Genomic DNA, 21,948 nt, shown 5'->3' on the forward strand with positions numbered 1-21,948 from the left:
TTCCCACAGCCCCCACACTTCTGTGTTTGACCCTGGGGCCCGTTTTGTTCTCTACCACTGTTGGAGAAGTCTGAATTGGTCATGAAACGGATTTGTACTTGATTAAAAAGTATTCAACATTTGTTTCCATTTTTGATAACCCATGGAAGAAACACAGCCAAGGTTCCAAACAGCTCTCTGAGTCTCGAGAGAAAATAGTGGATTAAGTGTGTTTTCTTCTCTTTAGGAGAGGGTCTCTGTTCGGCCTAGGATTAAACCAAAGAGAAGGGAGTGAGGAAACGGAGAAATAATTGTGATTGTGAAATGCAGATGAGGAAAAATGTAACATTTTATCTGTTGGCATTTGTAAAAGTTTAATTGGATAGAAGAATCCTCATTTAATGTGGATCCTATGGTTAAAAATTGATCGACTGTATTTATTCAGAATCTGTTGTGGGTAAAACACCCGTGTTCCAGGGCAATATGAGAAACAAGGCCTACCGTGGGAAGCCTACAACCTTTTAAAGCTCGCCCAGTGAGTCTAACAAGGGTAGACTGTTCTCTTCGGTATCTCCTATGAAACTTGTTTTTTCGCTTTCACTAAGTAGAACTGCTTTGTTAAATATTCCTGCTCATAAGTTTTTCTTATTTACTTATTTATTCATGCAGTATGGAAAACACTGAAATGTAAGAGCTCCAAGTTTGAACTTATGGTAATGTGAATTTGCAGTTGCTCTGAATGAATTTGTTTCTTCGGAGAGCTTGTTTTAAGTATTCGACTCCTGTTCATTTTTTATTCTTTGTCCCGAATTAGCTCTCAGTAAGTTTCCTTCTGTCTTGTCCCCTTTTGCGCAGCTTATTTTGTAACGGCGCTCTCCGGAAGCTACTGGCGGGACACAACGAGCTGACGAGGCTCCCTGAGAGGCTGGAAAGGACCTCGGTGGAGGTCTTGGATGTACAGCACAACCAGCTCCTGGAGCTGCCGCCGAACCTTCTGATGAAGGCCGACAGGTAACGCAGCTGGTGTGTTTCGGTTGCTGATCTGAGTTGCCGAGCGAGCGTCCCCTCGCCAGCAGACCCGTCTTACGTGGCAGGACACCGTTTGTGTGGGTTTTCTGCTCATCTGCCCGAGATTTACAAAGAGCACGGTTTTGCCAGCCACGTCTCTGTTGGGTAGCGTGTGGAGTCGGGGCAAGAACCTGGACTCAAGAACCTGTAGGTTCTTCATTAATTTGACTGCTTTCCGGAGAGAAGAGCCTGGAGTCGTTCACAAGCACGTGTCGTGGGGGTGTAGCCGTAACACGAGGATAAGTCTGCCGCTGCTCTGACTTGTGCAGCTGCCGCAGTCTTAGCCACATTCTCTCAGGGCTCTCTGGTCTTGCTTTCACGTACTTGTGACTCTGGGCAACGGCCATCGTTTTCCTAGGGTTTGCTCAGTTCTCGTTGTTTTCTAACCAGTTGTTCTTACCTTTACCACGGTTTTCCCCTTGCATTTAAATTATTTCCTTTTGAACAGACTTTTTCCAGGTAGCTTGTTGTGTTACACTAAGTAGTTAAAGAAATTGTTTTGATGTGAGGAGGGGGTTAAACATTAAGTAAGAGTGGCCACATGCAGCACTTTCCTTAAAGAAAGCTTTAAGTCAACTGAGTGGTAACTTACTTGGGAACATCTTGTTTGCTTCAGAGTCCTTGTGTACCGTCCTAAAAAGCTCCTAGCCTGATGGCCTGCATCATTGTGACCGCTGCTAATGTTTATTTTTAGTGAGTGACTGTGACCTTAGAGATGACATAAAGGATTGTACCTCATGAGAAAAACAAAAAAGTTAATTTTGTGGTGCTTTTGAAAAAGAAAATAATGATGGGTCTTTCAGCCTTAAAATAAAAACTTGAGATGTGTTTCAACCTGTGAGATTTTTCATGGGCAAAAAGAACTCTGGTTCTCCGAAAGTGAATTAGATACCTGACCATGTGTACCAACTCCCTGTGCTTATTCTTGTCATAATACTCACCACACACTGTATTATAATTTCTTGTTTACTTGCCTGTCCCCACTCTTAGATCACGAAGCTGTGTCCAATGACTGTGTCTTAATTACAGTGTTAGCCTCAGCATCTTGCAGTGTGTCGGGAATAAAACAGGGTGCTGAACAAATACTTATTTAATGAACAAAAGAAAATTTAAGGAATTTTAAATACTACCTTCACCTGTGGATTTTCATTTTTCTTCTATGTCCTTTAAAAAAAAACCTTTTTTTTTTAATGTTTACTTTTTTGAACAACAGGGAGAGAGAGAGAGTGAGTGGGGGAGGGGAGATCACAGAATCGGAAGCAGGCTCTAGGCTCTGAGCCATCAGCACAGAGCCCGATGCAGGGCTCAAACTCATGAACCGTGAGATTATAACCTGAGCCGAAGTCAGATGCTTAACCAACTGAGCCACCCTGGCGCCCCTAAAAAAAAACCCTTCTTAATCAAGAGATAGCTTATAGTGAAAAAAAAAAAAGTACAACCCTTCAGCACACTGCTCAGTGAATTTTCATATGTGTATATGCCCCTGTAATCATCGCCCAGATCAGGATAGAGAACATTTCTAGTTCTCCTTTCCTTTTCCTTTTGTTCATTTATCCTCATTTTAAAAAACATTTGTTCTTTGTACCTAATATAAGTTATAATGAATTCCTACTGGAATATAGAGAAATAATGGAATTGTGAGAAAATGGGATTGTTAAATTGTAATTGACCAGTGCTCTATCATTCCCCTGACAAAAGAGCAATGTTTCAAGATCATTTAAAGAATTATTCTTACTTTTGCGTTCATATCAAAGTACAGCTAACCCTTGAACAACAGGGGGCGCCACCCCCCCCACCCCCACCCCGGCACAGTCAAAAATCTGTGTGTGGGGGATGCCTGGTGGCTCAGCCGGTTGAGCATCTGACTTCGGTTCAGGTCATGATCTCGTGGTTCGTGAGTTCGAGCCTCTCATCGGGCTCTGTGCTAACAGCTTGGAGCCTGGAGTCTGCTTCAGATTCTGTTTCTCCCTCTCTCTCTCTGCCCTTCCCCCACTTGTACTCTCTTTCAAAAATAAACATTAAAAAAATGTTTTTTTAATCTGTGTGTAACGTTTGACCCCCTAAAAACTTAACTGCTAAAAACCTGTTGACCAGGAGCCCGACCGATAATGTAAATAATCAGTTAGCAAACATTTTGTATGTTATGTATGTATTATATACTGTATTCTTATGATAAAGTAAGCTGGAGAAAAGAGGTATTAAAATCATAAGAAAGAAAATACATGTATAGTACTGTATTACATTTTTTTTTTAATTTTTTTTAATGTTTATTTATTTTTGAGACAGAGACAGAGCATGAATGGGGGAGGGTCAGAGAGAGGAAGACACAGAATCTGAAACGGGCTCCAGGCTCTGAGCTGTCAGCACAGAGCCGGACGCGGGGCTTGAACTCACGGACCGCGAGATCATGACCTGAGCCGAAGTCGGCCGCTCAACCGACTGAGCCACCCAGGCGCCCCTGTATTACATTTTTAAAAATCCATGTATAAGTGGATCCATGCAGTTCAAACCTGTGCTGTTCAGGGGTCAACTTTGCAATGCACAGCCTTTGGGCAACTGTAGACACATGGTTTTTGTTGTCATGAATATGGTGGGATTTGATCTCTTTCCCTGTGGAGAATTCTAAGTTATGTTATAACCTTGTGTCCTCTTTCATAAGGCTAACTAGGCAAAACTTGGGTGCGGTTTTATAATGAGAATCTACTTGTTCTCCTGGGCGTCTATACTGAATCTACAGAAACAGATACATGGATTCAGATTTAGGAGTCTTTGAGTGAGATAAAATCATTTCTGGATCTGGCCAAGTCTGATAAGTTCATGGCTAATAGAGTAGGTAAATAGTGCTGGAACTCTCCAACAGATAATAGTGAGTCTTTATTCATTTTTGAGGATTTGATTTTAAAAGGACAGTTCTGGATATTTTTAATTCCCTAGAAGCAATCAGTGAGCAGTCCTTCAGTCTCCTTGGTGCTGGGGCAGACCTGCAAACATGTCCCTGAGCGGGAGCTCCCAAGTGTAGTCAAGGAGACTATGTTTTTGTGTTCAGAAAAGGATTTGAGTGGGACATCTGTAATGTAGATTCTTCCATCAGTGATTCTGCTTACTGGTGACTTTGTGATCCTGTGCGACTCGCTCTGAATCTAGGTTTCTGCACGTTGCATATTCTGGACAGTTCCCAAACAGAATCTGTAGTTTGGAAGAGGAAGGAGTGTGTGAACTGGAATATTTCTAGTAAAGCAACATGGAAAATTAGGAGCCACTGAAAGAGGACATTGCTGTCGTGGAGAGTGTAGGCTGAGCTAACAGTGTAAGCTAAAGGCATCTAGGCAGAAATTCCCATAGACGGAATAGATGGGTCTATCCAGAGCCAGCTGCATTTTGGAAAATAGGAGCTGCTGTCAGGGGATTAACCAGCCTCTGTGCATCCTGGGAGGAGGGCAGGCCACGTGAAATGTATTTCTGGCACAGGAACGTCCTGGAGTAAAAGGCCGGGAGAATTACTAGGAGCAAGCATCCTCCTTTATTTTATGAGAGAAAAGCAAATGACCAAAAAAGGCTGAAATGAATTTTTTCAAGAAGACATATTTTAGTGCCTTTGTTTTCCAACCACCATAATAGCCACCTCTCCAGCATAGTGTGTTATTAGTCATGACTCTGAGTCAGAAAGAAAAGTTAAGAGTTTTGGTCCTCACAGGCAGATTGGCTTATGAAAGGGACAGTGTGAAGCTGCTGACTGCTGTTTTTGAACAGTGTTCTTGTGTTACTTGTTGGAAGACAAGAAACACAACATGTTATAATGATTCTCGCTGAACTATTTGCCACTTCTTAAAGAGTTAATACTTCTTCCCCTTTCCAATGTCTAAATAATGGAGGTTTTGTCTGTCTAAAAATTTTTTTAATTGACTGGGGTGTAATCTACATGCAGGAAAATGTGGAGATACTGTATATTTGGTTTGATGAGTTTGGGGGGGAAGGAATAAACCAGAACTGACCGTTGCAGGAGGTCAGCCCAGAAAACACGAACTTCAAAATACGAAAGTGGGTTTTTGAGAAAAGAATCTCTGTGACTGGCTTCTTGCAGGTGACTTCAGTTGTGCTTGGTTCTAGTTTGCACGGTCCAGGCCAACATCCTGCGGTCCTGGTACCTGCTCGGTGCCACGGGGCATTGAAAGTGCCTGACGTCGGTGTTGCCCTCAAGGGGCTAACAGTCAAGTGCAGACTCTAAAACCATGGCACGATAAACCATAATGAAAGGCGGGTTTTAGAGGGTAAAAGGGAGGGAACTGATACGGGTAGTTTCAATGGAAGCTCCTGGAGTGGAAGAACAAACAGCCTGTGGCTGCCGTGCGATGCAGAGCTGTTTGGTAGCAATGAGTCTTTGCTCCGATCCTTCTCTTCAGTTTGCTCCATGATACAAATCTTACAAGTATGAGATGCTCCTTGTGTCTTTCTTCGTTTTGTGATAATAAATTACTGTTGCCAGCTCTGTGTTTGGTTATATAACTGAGGAGAGGGCCTGGATACAGGTCATTGTTAGTTATAAGTGGTTTCGCTAGTGCTCTACGTAGAACCTGTGCCTGGAAGCTGTAAGAGAACTGTCAGAGAAGCCTGCGTCACTGGACACAGAGCCAAAGACTGAACTTTGACTCTCTTTCTTGTGAGTTTTTCTTTAGCTCTGAATCTTGTCTGCTAAAACCAATGTCATGGTTTTAATTACATGATATTGTCTGTTGAGTGTTACAGCTTTAGAGTGGTTGTATATTCATCTTCTTCACCTGGTGGCGGGAGGGTGTCTGGTAACCAAATGAGAGAAGGGAATGTGCTTTAAATTAGGTGACTTTTTTTTAATGTTTATTTATTTTTGAGAGAGAGAGAGAGAGAGAGAGAGCTGGGGAGGGGCAGAGAGAGTGGGAGACACAGAATCGGAAACCAGCTCCCGGCACTGAGCAGTCAGCACAGAGCCTGATGTGGGACTGGAACTCACGAACTGTGAGATCATGACTTGAAGTTGGCTGCTTAGCCAACTGAGCCACCCAGGCGCCCCTAAATTAGGTGACTTTTAGTAATATCTCTCTCTTCCTCTGAAAACTGTAGAGCAATTTTATTAAAGTTCTTATAGCTTGAACCAGCAATGTTAGCTTATGAGTTTACTCTCTGTATGCCTCTTTGAGTTTTGTTTATTTTGACTTGCTTTTCACTGGCAGCTGTGTCGAAAACTGTAGACAGATGTGAGATGCTATGGACCTTGTGTTGCTGAGAAGCTGTGACTTTGTGTCTTATGGTGAGGGCGGGATTTTGTTCTGCAGGGTGAACCGGCAGTATTCTAATCCAGATCTCACTGGCCAAGATCTCCCAGCTTACCTCTTTTTGCTTAGAGTTGGAGATCCCCTTGATGGAAGCCCCCAGGAGAGTTTCAGATAATCAGTTTTTCATCAACAACTGGGCAGGGTGGGGTAGACAGTCCCCCTGGGTCACTGGAACGAGTGGAGGAGGGACCACCACCCTTCTGTTCCTGAAATCTTGGTGATGGCCACCTCCCCGTCCATCTCACACCTGAATAATCTTTTGATCACAGGAGAGCTGCTCCTGAATTCGGCTGGTCTAGTTAACAAAGTCACAGCTGACCCTTTAAAGGACAGTTGTAGATTCCTGCTGTGGTGGACATTAGGATCTGTTTTTATCCGTGGTTGGAGCAGTACAAGGTACTTTCAGGGGGGCAGTGGGGAGAGTGTATGTGCGGATGAAGTACATGGTAATTATTAAATACCCTGAGAGTATTAGTCACATTACAGACCATAAGTTTTAGTGACTCAGAACATGTGTAAATATCAACGGGACTAAACGGGAACAGAGAATTTGGAGAGCGTGATCAATTGACCATGACAACTGGTGCCTTTTGGCAAAGACAGATATTTCTGGCATTTTTGAGAGCTAAGTTGCCTACACTATTTTGTTTAAGTGAAGGGAGCTAACTGGTGAAGTATTGGTGTTTTGAGAATAAAATTAAAGTGTTTCTCAAAGTGTGTCTTCAGAATGCCCTGGGTAACTTACTAAACATGCAGATTCCTGGCCCTTACCTCAGTTCTGCTGTCTCAGTGTGGCTGATCATCAGAATCCTTAATTCCACAGATTTTTGAAGCCTTAACCTGACTGACCTAATCAGTGTATCTGGGCATTGAATTCGAGAATCGTGTACCTTCCGATAGGAGGGTGCAACATCACTACTCTGTGTTTTTGCCAAAAACGTACCACCGTGTTGTAATGATAAAATATCAAACAAATGTAAATTGAGAGACCTTCTACAAAATAATTGTCTAGTACTTTCCAAAAATGTTAAAGTTGTTGAAGACAAATAAAACTGACTACAGGAGGCTAAGGAAGCACGATGACGAAATGCAAGGTGGGATCCCGGATTGGGTCCTGGACCAGGTGGAGGACGTCAGTGGGATAATGGACGAAGGTGGGCAAAGGTCTGTAGATGAACCTGTAGCATTGCATCACTGTTAATTATAATTGTACTTATTTTTAAAACTAATTCTTTTCGTGTTCTTGTCCAACAGTTCTTTCATCTGTATACCTTTTGTTCCTTTACCTCGTAGCCTCGTGGCCTTTAGCGCCCAAGCCAGGCAGCTTTCCCTACCTTTTGAAACAATAGTTCTGTTAGACTGCATGCGCTTTTTCTCCACTTGGAATCAGCACTGTTAGGTGGTATCGCCAGACAATAATTGTGGTTTGTTTTTCGAATTGAAGAGTGGAGTATGGCATTAATTTAGTGGGCTCCTCCCAGCACTTTAAGAAATTAAGTAGGATGGAAAATGTCACTGCAGGATAAAGTGAGACTAAGTAGTGATTGTTTCATGAAACTTTTAATCACACATGTGTGTGCTGCATCTGTGTTGGGTGGTCACATAAAATGTCTTTTGTACTCTCGGTTACTATCATGAAAGTTTGGAAGCCCTGTACGAGCTACCAACCTTATGAAGATGATGAAGTTGGTAAAAGTGTTATGTTGTGCAGACAGATGATAAGGAATTTAGAGGGTTACGCACTTCCTGGGACATTTGGGGGCCAGAAATCAAGTCTTTGTCTAAAAGTAGGAAAGTTGCTGGGCTCAGACTCAACCTTTTGGATTTTTAATAGAGTACAAGTCCCGGGCCGGATCTCCAAAAAAACATTGTTAAAGTGCAGGCAGCCTGGTGCACCTACAAATAGGGGAATCGGTTTCACCACCAAATCCCGTGCTTGGCTTCAGTGGCAGAACTTGGCTGTAAAATGTAAGGGTGTGCTGGAAATTACTGAAAAACAAACAAAAACAAAACAGAATATAGAACCTAGATGAGCCAGAGCAGATGGACAGAACGTGTCAGGGAGGAACAGAGCGACTGCTCAAGAAGCAGGAAGTGGATTTGTCTCTCCCTGCTGTTGTGGGCAGCCTTCCAGATGCTTTAGGGCAGAAGCCGTACATGACTTTTTTCTGCACAACTTCTGTACTTTCTGCTAAGAATGGTTTTTGAATCTGAGTTATCTTGAAGTGCTGTGTGCATTTGGTCGCCACACTGCCCGCAGGTGTCCTGCTCGACCTCCAGCATTTTTCACGAGGAGGGCCTATGAAAATGTCCTCAGAAAATGTGTTATTAGTACTGTTTTTTAACATTTGAATTTTGGAGAGACGTGTCAGGGAATTGCGGACTCTGAAGATTAATGAGGTCTGGGTTTTATTTCTGGCTCTGCCATTAATTACTTTTTAACAATTGCCAAGTAATTTGACTTTTCTCAGCTTGAGTTTCTGTCTTCTGTGAAATATGAGAGCCATCTCTGGGCTGATGGGAGCATCAAATGAAACAGAAAACAGGAAAGAGCTGTGGCCTCAGCATAGCACCTTACAAATGAATGGAAAGCAGTCCTATGTTACTGCCTTTTCTCTCTTTAGCAGAAGAGGGTTGCCTGGTGAAGAGGATCATAGGGACGAAACCTTTCTCGGCACGCGAGACCGTGTTTTCTACAGTTACCACAAAATCTATAAGGGAAGGAGCTTGAGGTTATCGCATCATCTTGACTTGAGGCGAAACTCAGTGCTTTAGGAATTTTTGTAAAACGATGGGTATTGAATTGAGTTTTCCCAAGGCCATTTAATCAAAAACTTTTTAGCCCGATTGTCTGCTCTCTGGCCGTTAGCTAACAAGGTGATTCAACCAGGCCCTTTCAGTTCAAATCAAATCCTTTGGAACCAGCCCATGTAGTTTTAACTTAGTTTCATTTCCTGGAGGGGTAGGATGTAAGGGTTTTTTCCCCCTTACTTTCCCATAAAAGAGTATTTGGCTCCTTCACTGCAGCAAATTTCAACAAGATGAGAGGACGAATCTTTTTGGAAATCACGGTCTCCTCCTCATTCACATGGTGGGAGGGGTTTCAAAGCCCCTCTGACAGCTTTCTAGGTGAGCATTCACTAGTCTGTCTTTTTTCCTTTCCCAACCGTGTTCCCTCTTTTTTCTGGCCTGAAGACAGGTGAACATTCATGAATTCTCTCTTCCCTTGTGTCCATAACTGATATATTCCCTAGAGAGTTATATTTTAATGAGATTGTCATATAATTTACCGGCCCCCCAACCCCAGTCCATGATATTTTAGGGCAATGCATTTTTATTTTTTCTACTTCTATCCTGAAGAAATTCTTAACAGGGTATTTAAGTCAGGTGATATAAATGGGACCTAACGAAACAGACTCGTAAAAATACTTTAAAGAACTATGGTGCTGAAATTGGTTTCCTTCCTAGTTCAAAACTAGTTTCAGAAACTGCATGAATGGCCTTTATTTTCTTCCGTGTGGCACACACGACTATAATTTCCCATGACTATTTATGGTCTGTACAGCCCTTTCTAGCTTCCCTTTTTTTTTTTTTTTTTAAATGTCAACTGAATACGTGTTTCTTTAATGGAAAATGTTCTATTTTGGGGATACTGCTTTTCCTTAGACAAGTAGTGGAGTTGGCCAGTGTGTATAAGTATGTGTGGGGGGGTTGCAAGATTGGGGAGTATTAGTGGATTGACAGCTTGGCATGACAGTCCTGGGGATGACTCCTGAATACAAAGCCTTCTTTTTATCCAGGATTAAAAACTGCCATACCTCATATTGCATATTCTTTTTTTTAAGGAAGATTTTTTTTTTTTCTTAACATATGGCAGAATAGTCCTGAATTGGATGCCGAAAGTTTCAAACCTAGGTGGTTTTGAAACAAGAGAAAGGTGGTTCATTAACAGGCTTTTCCAGGTGGGGAGGCAAGGCAGCTTTGACCTTGGTAACCACAGGGGAGAGTCCGACGGGCTGAACACTCTCCATGTTGCGGGGGCTACAGCTTGAGAGTGGATGGAGCACATGCCGCAGTCGCGAACACGCGTCTGCAAAACGCGGTTTGGGCATCACACTCACCGTGTGATTTAGTTGTATTGTGACCTCATGTCTGATTGTCCTGTTACCCTAAGGGCTCTTTTATTTAAAAATAGGCAATTGTTTTTCTCTTCCTGAAGACAGAATATTAACTTTCCCATGCCACCTTCCCTTCCACTCCCTACCAGCTGTAGAATGAATCCCCTCCTCTCACCTTGGTGCTTCCGTAAACATTGATTTTTACCTTTTTGTGTCTAGCACGTATAGATAGTTAGTGTGTTCATTACAGAGCGTGGGGTCACGTATCTATATGCAGGCGAGGAAAGCCAGGGTTTATTTTTAAATGCCTGTTTCTAAACCCAGTTTAGAACACGCCAGGTATCAGTCAGAAAAATTCCAGATGTGTTGAGGATTCTGGACCAGAGCTCTGGCTTATCAGTGGGATTTTGTTGCATTTTGTCATTGTAGCCTGAGATTCCTGAATGCGTCTGCCAACAAACTGGAAACCCTTCCGCCAGCCACTCTGTCGGAAGAGACAAGCAGCATCCTGCAGGAGTTGTATTTGACAAATAACAGCCTCACAGATAAATGTGTGCCCTTGTTAACAGGACACCCCCACCTAAAGATCCTTCACATGGCCTATAATCGACTTCAGAGTTTTCCAGCAAGGTAACGGAAGGTCACAAAGTGTTCTCCAGTGCATTTCTGAAAGTGGGTTCACAGGTGGAAAGGCAAAAGCTAAAATGTTTATTTCCCAGATAAAGTAAAGCTTGTCCCTCCTGAGTTCACAGTTGTCTTTCATATCAGCTGTGATTAACATTTCCCTAAAGAGAAATGTGTTCGCTTTTCTCCTGTGAATGTATCCACGGACCCAATCACTATGGCATTCTTATGATTTTGAAATAAGGTATTGTTATTTCGTGGGCATGTTTTTTCTTTTTGGTTCTTTTTAACCAAATTATTATTCTGTTTAATTAGCCTAATACGGTGTGTGGGAATTGGAACGTAAACCAGGAACCTGACGGTTCTTAACTAACTACCAGTCTTTGTATTTGTGCTGTGGTATAAAAAGCCACGGTGGCCTGTCTATGTGACCAGAGACACCATGTCATATTACAAACAACTTCTGGCTCTCAGAATATTCCATTTTTAATTCTGTTGTAATCTGAACTTGTAATTTGGGGGGGGCAGTGGCACGGTGTCTAACTTGGGGTGAATCTACACACCCAGCCTGCCACGAAGGAAATACTCCACGTGCGTCACTGGCGTTTGTCCATCTCACAAGTTAGGACCTGGAACACACACACGCCCAGCACAGAGGCGACCGCTAGCCCCTTCTGGTATTCTGCTGCTAGCTCCAGCTGAGCACCGGGCAGAGCAAGAAATAGTGGCACGGCTTCCCTCTGCTGCCCTCAAGGCTACGAGCCTATCGAAACCTCACTAAGTGAGGAAGGCCAAATATGCATGGACTTAAAGCATTGCTCTGGGTTTTTTTTGTTGTTGTTGTACATATTTATTTCTGTATTGTTTCCTCTCGTTTGATATTAATGATTAAACCTTCTTTTTTCTTCTATGTACTTTACTTCTGTGTACTTTTTTTTTTTTTTACTTCCATGTACTTTTACTGTGTACATAGTATTTTACTGTGGAATGAGGAGATGATATTTTTGGAAGAAAACATGGCAATCACCTAACAATAATATCTCTGAAAGGACTCCTCATCCTATTTGAGAGGCAAATAAGCCCTGAAGGAGAAACTACCACTAACTCAGATTTCGATAGCAGCCTCCAGTGACCCATGCCAGTTGTAATCACCCTACATACAGAGAATTTTTTATGTACCTCATAAAAATGCATTTTGCTACAATTTCTGTCTCCCTATGGACTGTGATATAGCACAGGTGCCCCCTAAAGACCCCAAGTTCCTCAAGAGTCAGGACTGTGATTTGTCACCTTCAGTCCCGTGTATATATGAGGTCTGGTCTGGGGCAGACACTCCACAAATGTTTCCCAAATTAAAGAACATGCTCCAGCGGTCTAGTCCATTGGTCACCTTCTTTGTAAGTGGAGGAATGGAAACTTGTTTAAGTTCTTTCTTGGGCCCGATTTCTATACTTTTGGTCATTTTCCATGCCCCATTACTCATGGATTTCTCCATATTTCTTTCCAAATATGATAACAGCATATTCAAGTAATAGTCTCACAAATTCAGGCAGTCGGAGCTCAATCCCTTCACAGTCTGTGTACACAGTGTTGTTTGTAGCATATCCTGATTCCTGTTCTGGATATTAAAAGACCTGATGTCATAAAATGAAAACTTAGTTCTTACTGTATCTTTGGAATATATTAATTTTCAAGATAAATAAGATAAATTTTATATTTGAGAGATGACAGAAGGAAAAGTAAATAAAAGGATTTCTTGCTAAATTTTTTTTGAAGGCTTATTATGACAAATGAAACCATAACAAACAGAGGAGATACCAACAATTGTAAACTACATGATTCAAAGTTTGAGTTATACTTACTGGAAATCCTGCAGTTTTTGGAGCCCAGCATCACCAGTAGTAGAGAAAGGGTCAGAGGAGTGGTAGATGCTGTTACAGGATTATAGAGGTGCATGGCTTTTTCCCTCCACATTTGCAGAAAAGGCAAGAAACCCTAACAAATTTTCTTTATTTGGTTACTATAATTATTGGTTAATATTACTAAGATCAACTATAGATTAAGACTGAAAAATAAAAGACATTCTTTTAACCGTTTTTTTTTTTGTTTTTTTTTTTTTTGTTTTTAACGTTCATTTATTTCAAGAGAGATAGAGGGAAGGGCAAAGAGATAGGAGAGAGAGAATCCCAATGGGCTCTGCTGTGTTAGCACAGAGCCCAGCATGGGGCCTGAGCTCACAAACTGCAAGATCATGACCTGAGCTGAAATCAGGACTTGGACGCCACCACAATAAAAGACATTCTTAAACAAAAGTGTTCAATGTATTAGGACGTGTTATTAAAGTAAGGTTAGCAAGAGTCCTCCTTGGCAGATATTTAACAGGAGGTGAAAGGAATTTCTTTTGGGCACGGTTTGAATTTGGGCCCTGCCAGGTCAAGAGATGGTCCAGATGGTACTCCCACCATCTTGTCATCACAAATGATGTCACAGGAATCTGGGGAGTGGGGTTTTGGGGAAAGCATGTCTTCATATGAGCAAACGCCCTGGGCTACACTGCCTCCCCTGACCTTTCAGAGCCAATACAAAGACAAGTCTTTCTCTCAAACTGATTTTTTTTTTTTTTTTTAACATTTATTGTTGAGAGACAGGGAGAGACAGACTGTGAGCAGGGAAGGTGCAGAGAGAGAGGGAGACACAGAATCTGAAGCAAGTTCCAGGCTCTGGGCTGTCAGCACAGAGCCCGATGTGGGGCTTGAACTCATGAACTGTGAGACCATGACCTGAGCTGAAGTCAGATGCTTAACCCACTGAGCCACCCATGTGCCCCTCAAACTGAGCTTTTTTAAAGCACTTCCAGTGGATCAATGCTAACTTACCCACTTGAGTAGGGTTTTTATTGGCGTTGAGACTAAGCTACATAGCAAAGCGATTGTTGCCAGGATAACTTAATTCACACACAGAGTTTTAAGAGGAAAGAGACATCCATTTTTCTTTTTTTGCTAATTTGAACAGTTGAAGTTAATAGTTTTTGTTTTATACTAGGAAAGGAGGTGTTAAACTACTTTGATACTCAAAACCAATAGTGAAAATGGTCTTAAAATTTTTTTATTTTTTATTTTTTTAGGGAGAAAGAGAGAACAAGCAGGGGAGGGGCAGTGAGACAGGGAGAGAAAATCCCAAGCAGGCTCCGTGCTGTCAGTGCAGAGCCTGACATGGGGCCTGATCGCACAACCATGAGATTGTGACTTGAGCCAAAATCAAGATGGAGACATTTAACTGACCGAGCCACCCAGGTGCCCGGGTCTTGTTTGTTAAAATGATGATTACAAGTGAATCTTTTATTTTTTAATTCCAGTATAGTTAACACACAGTTATATTATACAGTGAATCTTTAAAGAATCTTTAGGTTCATAGTAAATTCCCTTTTTATTCTTGTTATGTATTATTTTTTAATTGCCTTGTGATTATTTTACGACCTGCTCCCCCCTTGGATTTTCCTTTCTTTAGTAAAATGGCAAAACTGGAGGAACTTGAAGAAATTGATGTCAGTGGGAATAAACTGAAAGCCATCCCGACCACTGTCATGAATTGCAGGCGTATGCACACCGTGATTGCACATTCTAATTGCATTGAAGTCTTTCCTGAAGTGATGCAGCTCCCAGAAATCAAGGTACGTGGTCTGACTCCGTAGCCTCCAAGATGCAGGTCACAGGAGAGAACTGCTTTCTCTAATTCATCAGTTCAGGATGTCTGCGCCTTTGTTGGATTGAAGACTCTCGGTTGACGTTGCCCCATCTTTTCCAACCACTGGGCTACACTGCCTTGTCAGCAGAGGGAAAAACCAACAGCGATAAATAAAAAACACAGGATCAGGAGTTGGGAAAGTGATACTCTGGGCTCTGTCCATAACTAGCTGTGTGAATTGAGGCTAACCATATAGTCACCTCTTTCCCATCTAACGATACTTGTCCTCCTTATTTCCAGGGTGGTTATGAGGCTCAAAGAGTAGGTCACTCAAATGCCTGACAGCAGTTTGAAAAAGTTAACAAACTGCATGCTCCTCCCCCAGACTCACGCGATTAAATCGTATCCACCAGCACAGCACCCAGTTAGTACTAATTCCCTTGACAGATCCAGCATCGTTCCCATCCCCAAACATTCATTTCAATTTAATGAAACTAGCAGAAGAGCTGTTATTCCCATCTGATGTGAGGTGCTGAAAAACAAAGGGATTTGTGTCCATGAAGACCGTAAATTGGTGGCAGAAACAGTCTGCAGTTCGTGACTTCTGCCTCAGGGTAGATCATAGGATGAAACCAGCCTGCCAGAATGAAAGCCACGTAACGACTTCTTATTCATGATTTTTGGTGCAAAAGTAAGAAGTTATTTACATATAATGTGTTTTTTCATTTGTATCTTAGCATTTCTGATCGTCAGTTTTGTGCTTAGTAAGAAATAACTCCGTGGTTATAGACTTGGAGCACATTTTAATCTCCTAAAAAGGAACCAAAGTCATCTTTCTTGGCCACCCTCCAGGCACTTTCTGTTATGATCTTTATGTATCAGATTTAAGAAATTATGTAGACGTTTGAAGACACTTTATTTTCTTTAATGTTTGTTTATTTTTGAGAGAGAGACACAGAAAGCAGGGGAGAGGCAGAGAGAGAGAGGGAGACACAGAATCCGAAGCAGGCTCTGGGCTCTGAGCTCTCAGCACAGAGCCTGACGTGGAGCTCGAACTCATGAACCGTGAGACCATGACCTGAGCTGAAGTCAGACGCTCAACCGACTGAGCCACCCAGGCGCCCCACTGAAGACACTTTAAGTAGCATGCATAATCTTTCACTACAGTGGTTTTTATCCATTTACATGGTTGAGGTATATACAAGTCATTTTCTAAGTATGTGCATGCTTTGGGCCATGATGTATTTTACCTAGAGCACACTATCACTTCATACATCACTGGCATTTTAGAACATTGGTTATAAGCTCATAGACATAGTTTACTTCTGCTTTCCATATAGTACCTTTCACAAGGGTGAAGAGGCAGGGCTCTGAAAGGAAACAGACCTGGAATTTCATTCCAGCTAAAAGTTCCTTAACTGCTTCATTTCCTCATATGTAAACTGAGGGAAGACTAGTCCTTCCTTTACAGTATTGCTGTGAGGATGAGTGAAATACTCCGTGTGAACATTTGGAACAGGAGTGGCACACAGGAAGAAGTCTGTAACGTTAGCTATAATTAATACACTCCTGATGTGGTTCAGCCGCGATTATATGCAGCAGCTATTCTGGCTGATGACCATCAAAATCTGGAAATTTGTTACGTAAAGAAATACTTCTTTGCCTCCAGCACTGGCACGAGGTTGACAGCTAAGCTTCCCAGGGCTCCTGTCCTGCCCATTACTGGACACGGGGGCTGTGCTATGACAGGGACCTATTAAACTGGGTCTCTGTGCACCGTGCCCGGTGAGGCACCAGCTCGAGAAGGGAGGAGTCGCAAGAACAACCTCCCGTTTGCTGGTCTTACTTTCTGCACCTGTCTTTTAGTGTTTTCTTACTCAAAATTGTAAATTAGACTTTTTTTTCCCCCCAAGTATCTGGTTTAAAGTACAGATAACAGATAGACATTTAAACTTTTCAGGCTTTAACTAGATTTTGCAAAATCTGACTCTTCTTCTGTGAAACCGAATCCTCTCCAAGACCCTTGCTTGCCTTCCTGGATTCTAAAGTCGGTCGGCGCCTTGTAAATCTGTTTAACGCCTTCCCCTGTTGCCTTCGCTCTGTTTGACTTTATCGCTCCTTTAAAGGTTTTACTTCTGATATTGCTTTTTTAATGGTTTTCTTTCTTTTGTTCCTTGATTTTTCTTTTTATCCCGGCTACTATATCTTAGCGTTCTCCGTATGTTAACAACATCCGGTCTTTACCACGCAGCGCTTCCATTACCAGCAGATAGAGGTTTTGTTGTCGGGGTTTGCTCTGGGATGGGAGTGGCGGTGGGCACAATCTCGCATCCTTCATATACAGAAGTGTCCGTTTTGCAGCCCTGGGCAGCTAGTGTCGAAAAAGCAGCAGATCTGTTGTTTTAGAACTCGAGCTGAAATGTCACTGTCTCACATGAGAATATTTTAAATTGCTGTGTAAGCAGGTACACACATTTAAACCAAGAAAATTCTTGGTAAAAAGAGTTGCTGCATCTCAAGTGATAAAACACCTGTGCACCTCTTCACCGTAAACTGTGCTCTAAATTAGCATGTTTTTAATGTAAAAGAGATAATTTTTATCCTCAGTTGAAACACTCGGCCTATACTAAAATTTCATTGTTGAGTTAATAACCCTAGATTATATTCCTATTGCTTCTTGAAAGTAAAGTGCCATAATTATAAAGTATATCATAAATTAAGATCCTTGCAGTTATAAAACCTGAGCAGGTAACATGATTTAAAGAGGGACAGGCCCTGGTATATTTAACTAGCTTGTTCTCTCCATACAGTCTCATCTTGTAAGACGTTAAAGGAAAGTGCTTATTCACAGCTTTGTTACCGAAGCTTCAAAGCCAGTTACTACTTAAAAGGGTAAATACGTTCCCCTACTAAAATATATATGCTAAAATATATTTTTTTTAACTTGAGGAACTAAGTCACTATTCTTGTACCCCTAAAACAGGCTGTATGCACCCTCCTCTACTTTATCTTGGATAAAATTTAGGTCTGGCCTTTTCTCATGTTGGTACATTCAGTGACATCTGCTCATCCTCCAGCATCAATTTCTGTACTTGGGCAGGAAGGTCATACAAGTTGGTAGCAGGAAAAAGTATCCTTTCAGAATTTTCCAGTGAGCCCACGTGGACCCAGTGCCAGAGCACTTTTGTTCCTTGGTTTTATTGTCTTCCCCTTTGTTTATCTCTTTCAAATTAGTCTTCCCTACCTCCAGTCCTGTATTCTTGGAGCAGGTTGTGTTCTATTCTGGTTCTAAAATAGACAGGCTTCGTCTGGATGTAGATCAGCTCTCCGTGGTCTAGACAGGAAAACATGATCCCAGAGTCACCACATAAGCCAGACTCTGCTTGCTTAGTCCTAGGCCGAAGTCTGCACTTGGGCTACTAGTGGCTGATGAATCCAAAAAGCAAAAGTGACCATGAATACAGCGCTCGGTTCCCCAAGCTCTTAGTTGAGTAACCTCCAGTTGTTGATTTATTCTAACCCTTTTTGCAGTGTGGTTTGAGTAGATAAAACAAACAGGTGATACATATGGTGAGTGAAATTTGTAGTGTAAACACCATGTCAGCGATTTCTTTTTTAAATTTGACATGTTCCTGTGGCATCTTGATTTTAATTACTGGGTGAACAGTGTCTTTTAAAATGTTTGAAGTTTTCTGCAGATTATTTCCATGCTGTACTCTGCAGTAATAAGCTACTCGGATAAGTTGAGTGAACTGATCTCTAGGATCTGTGTTCTTTTCACGGGGAAATGCAGCATGAAGTATCTTTAATATGCCACACTCTTGAGAACACTGATTACAGGAAGCTGAATATCCCTTGGAATCAAACTCTGTTTGCTGTTGTTTGTAAGGTGAGGTGAGAGAGAGAGGGAGAGAGAGAACCGGTTCTGTGATAAAGATACAAAGAACATGGGGAACTGTTGGGTCAAATGGATGGAAGAAAAGGGATTAATTCTTCGGAAAGTAGGATAATGCAAATGAAGACAGATCAGGGACCAGTTCGGTGTCAGCCGGGTAGAGTAGCTGACCTCGCAGACTTTAAAGGTCACGGAGGCATTTGTCCTGTGTATCTAAAAACCAGAAACTGGGAGCAGTCGTCACTAGGGTTCTAGAATCTGGGTCAGTAATAATTATGTAGGGGATCTTCTAACGTGCCGGGAATCTTGTGTCCATTTCTGTGTGGGGCAGGGCTCCTGACAAGAGCAAAGGAAAGGAATGACACAGCGTCTAGAGACCACGGGTGGCCGTTCATGCCACTCTTCTCCCTGCCTCACTCGTGACAGAACAGCAGGAAGCCAGGACTGCATATGCTCTTTCAAAATTGGAGTAACGAATTAAGGCAGACTAGTTTGTTTGATGGTTTTTAAACTCTAGCTGAAACAATTATTTCGGCAGATCCTTTTAACTTCAGAGCCATGTCCTTTCCAACAAAACGCCGTGTGCATCGTATGCGGTGGGGCATGGATACATGCAGATGAACGAAAGGAGCGCTCGGGGCTGAGTCCTCAGGAAGTAGGCAGTGACGTGGTCACCGTCATGCTCTTCAAAGTCTTCTGCCCCTAAGGCTGAAGAGAAGTGAGCTGATAGGCCCAGAAGTCTGGGGTGTGGCCTGAAATCACAAGCAAATTTTTCTAAAGTCTCCTCTGCAATCTAAAATCACACACTCATTCTGCATTCTACTTTTTACCATTTCTGTTAGTTTTCGTGTAAACATAAAGGCCCTTTCTGTCCATAATCTTTCAGTAAAACTGAAGCCCAAAGAAGCACGGGCCAGGTGCCCTGTAACTTTGTGATATACCTACCACTGCAATCCTTCCAAAGGCACACACAACCAATTTTAAGAAGTAGGATAGAAAGGAATTGCTCAATTTATATAAAGAATGCATTCTCTTTCTTTCTTTCTCTTTTTTTTTTTTTTTTTAATTTATTTTTGGGGGAGAGCGCAAGTCAAAGAAGGGCAGAGAAAGGGAGACAGAGGATCTGAAGCGGGCTCTGCACTGACAGCAGCGAGCCCAGTGTGGGGCTCAGACTCACAAACCACGAGATCATGACCTGAGCCGAAGTCAGACGCTCAACCGACTGAGCCACCCAGGTGCCCCTAAAGGATGCGTTTTCTTAAAGCCAAATTTTGCAAATAATTTAGTTTCAGTGTTTAAGGGAATTCATGTTTGGGGAAATGGAATACTATTTGGTGGAATGAGGATTGTTTTAAAAGAAATTTTTACCCTGATTGTCATTTTTATCAAACTATTGCCAATAAAGGTGTTCTAAATCTAAAATCCAGTTGAGAAAAATCACAGTATATGTAAATATAGAGAAGGAAGACTTATACAAGATTAAAGGTCTTCTCTTGCAACTCCTTGAAAGGTGCGGACGTTTAAACAATATACAGTTCTGAATAATTACAGACAGATACAATCTTATGTAGAAAAATAATTTTACTTTTTTTTTTTCACATTTGTTTATTATTGAGAGAGAGAGAGAGAGACACAGAGCGTGAGCAGGGAAGGGGCAGAGAGAGGGGGAGACACAGAATCCGAAGCAGGCTCCAGACTCTGAGCTGTCAGCAGACAGCCTGATGCGGGGCTCGAACTCACAAACCACGAGATCATGACCTGAGCCGAAGTCAGACACTCAACCGACTGAGCCACCCAGGCGCCCCTATATAGAAAAACAGAACTCCAGCTTTGGGTTTGGAGTCTTAGTATCTTTGACAGGTTCTGCCTGGCTCATTTAGTTAACAAGTTCACTTAGATATATGAACGCCCTACAGTAATGACCACTTAGTCTATACAACATCAGGAATAAATATAGTTTAAGTGTTGCAAGAGAATCTGGCTACAAGTTACATAGTGAGAAACAATACAGGTGTATATTTATTTTACTATTAAGCTAAAAGGCTGTCTCCTAACTGAAAGAGAGGGAGATAGTACAGACCACTTCTACCTGAGACACAGTCTGTAGCTTACCATCTGGTCCCTGCCTGCCTCTCCGCCATCCCCGGCCACGCCAGTCACTCGTGGGTCGTGTCCTGGTAAGCCGTGTGCTATTCTCTCTCCCTGGATGCCCTCCTGTTTTCTCTACCTCGTTATCTTCGATTCTTCACAAAAATCCCCTCCTGGAAGGCTCTCTCGGAAGCCTTAACCTGTCACATCCGTGCACACTTGTACCTATTACTGATTCGCAGCCGGAGGGAGAATCACTTCCCACTCTGGCCTGGGAATTCCCCAGGGTGGGGACTGTGATGCCGGCTCTGTAGATCCCTGACGTCTGGCTTATTGTCTGCCACCAGGTAGGTGCTAAATCAAGGCTCTTTTGGATGAACACTTGCATTTATTTGCTTCTTAGGAATTTGTAATGAAAATCAGTGAACCTGTTCGGAGGAAAATCACAGTGTATGTAAATACAGAGAGGGAAGGCTTTATAAAAGATGAAAGGTCTTCTGCAACTCCCTAAAAGGTGGGGCGGTTTAAACAATATACACTTCTGAACAATTACAGAAATAATTACATCAGCAGCTTTTCCCGCCGTGGGGGCACGGGGTGCAAAGGTGATTGGGAGTGCCCCTTTGCGCACTGGAGGGCCGCATGGCTGCGCTGGTGGCCTGGCTGTGGTCTGAAGACTGAGCGGTTGCAGAATCGCTCAGAGTTAGCAGGTGACTCTGCTGTTTCCGGGCAGTCCAGGCGATTACTGGGGGGATAGTAGGTAATACGCTGCTGTGAAAAGTGATACGTCCGTGTCATTGGTAAGGTTTTGTGAGGAAAACATAATAAAGATATCAGAGCTTTGGTGATAATTATACTTAAATGGCAGATCAGTTCTCTTTAAGATGCACTGATTATTTTCCTGTGCTCTTAGCTAGACGTATTAGCGGTCCTTTCCCTCTAAATCTTGAGTTCCTCCAACTATGAGTTATCTCACTTTTTCCAAGGATTGGATAATTCTGTTTTGAGTATTCTTACCAGAATTTTGTATTATAGCCAAGTAGTTTTTGTAAGCTATGTCCTAAAATAGGCCTGAAAGAGGGAAAGGTAACTTTGTAGACCGATTTAACATTCTATTTAATAATGTATTTTCAAGAAAATTTTAATGCATTAAACAATAGAGAAACATACATTAAACGTCATGGAA

General features: G+C 42.2%; 1 protein-coding gene and 1 long non-coding RNA gene across 2 annotated transcripts in view; one reads left to right on the forward strand and one right to left on the reverse strand.

Annotated features, from left to right (window-relative positions):
- PHLPP1 (PH domain and leucine rich repeat protein phosphatase 1) overlaps positions 1-21,948 on the forward strand; it is a 214,642-nt gene that overhangs the window by 171,058 nt on the left and 21,636 nt on the right. The window contains exons 10-12 of the mRNA XM_086683168.1: positions 835-990; positions 10,901-11,101; positions 14,603-14,765. Of these exons, the coding sequence (XP_086539294.1) occupies positions 835-990; positions 10,901-11,101; positions 14,603-14,765 (520 nt within the window). The remainder of the gene's footprint in view (positions 1-834; positions 991-10,900; positions 11,102-14,602; positions 14,766-21,948) is intronic.
- Positions 19,174-21,948, reverse strand: part of LOC147575670 (uncharacterized) — a 57,002-nt gene continuing 54,227 nt past the window's right edge. The window contains exon 4 of the long non-coding RNA XR_015242615.1: positions 19,174-19,426. This is a non-coding gene — a long non-coding RNA (uncharacterized LOC147575670). The remainder of the gene's footprint in view (positions 19,427-21,948) is intronic.

The sequence above is a fragment of the Puma concolor genome, chromosome D3 (genome assembly GCF_028749965.1).
Source record: "Puma concolor isolate L17-30 chromosome D3, mPumCon1.1.hap2, whole genome shotgun sequence".
NCBI lineage: Eukaryota > Metazoa > Chordata > Mammalia > Carnivora > Felidae > Puma > Puma concolor.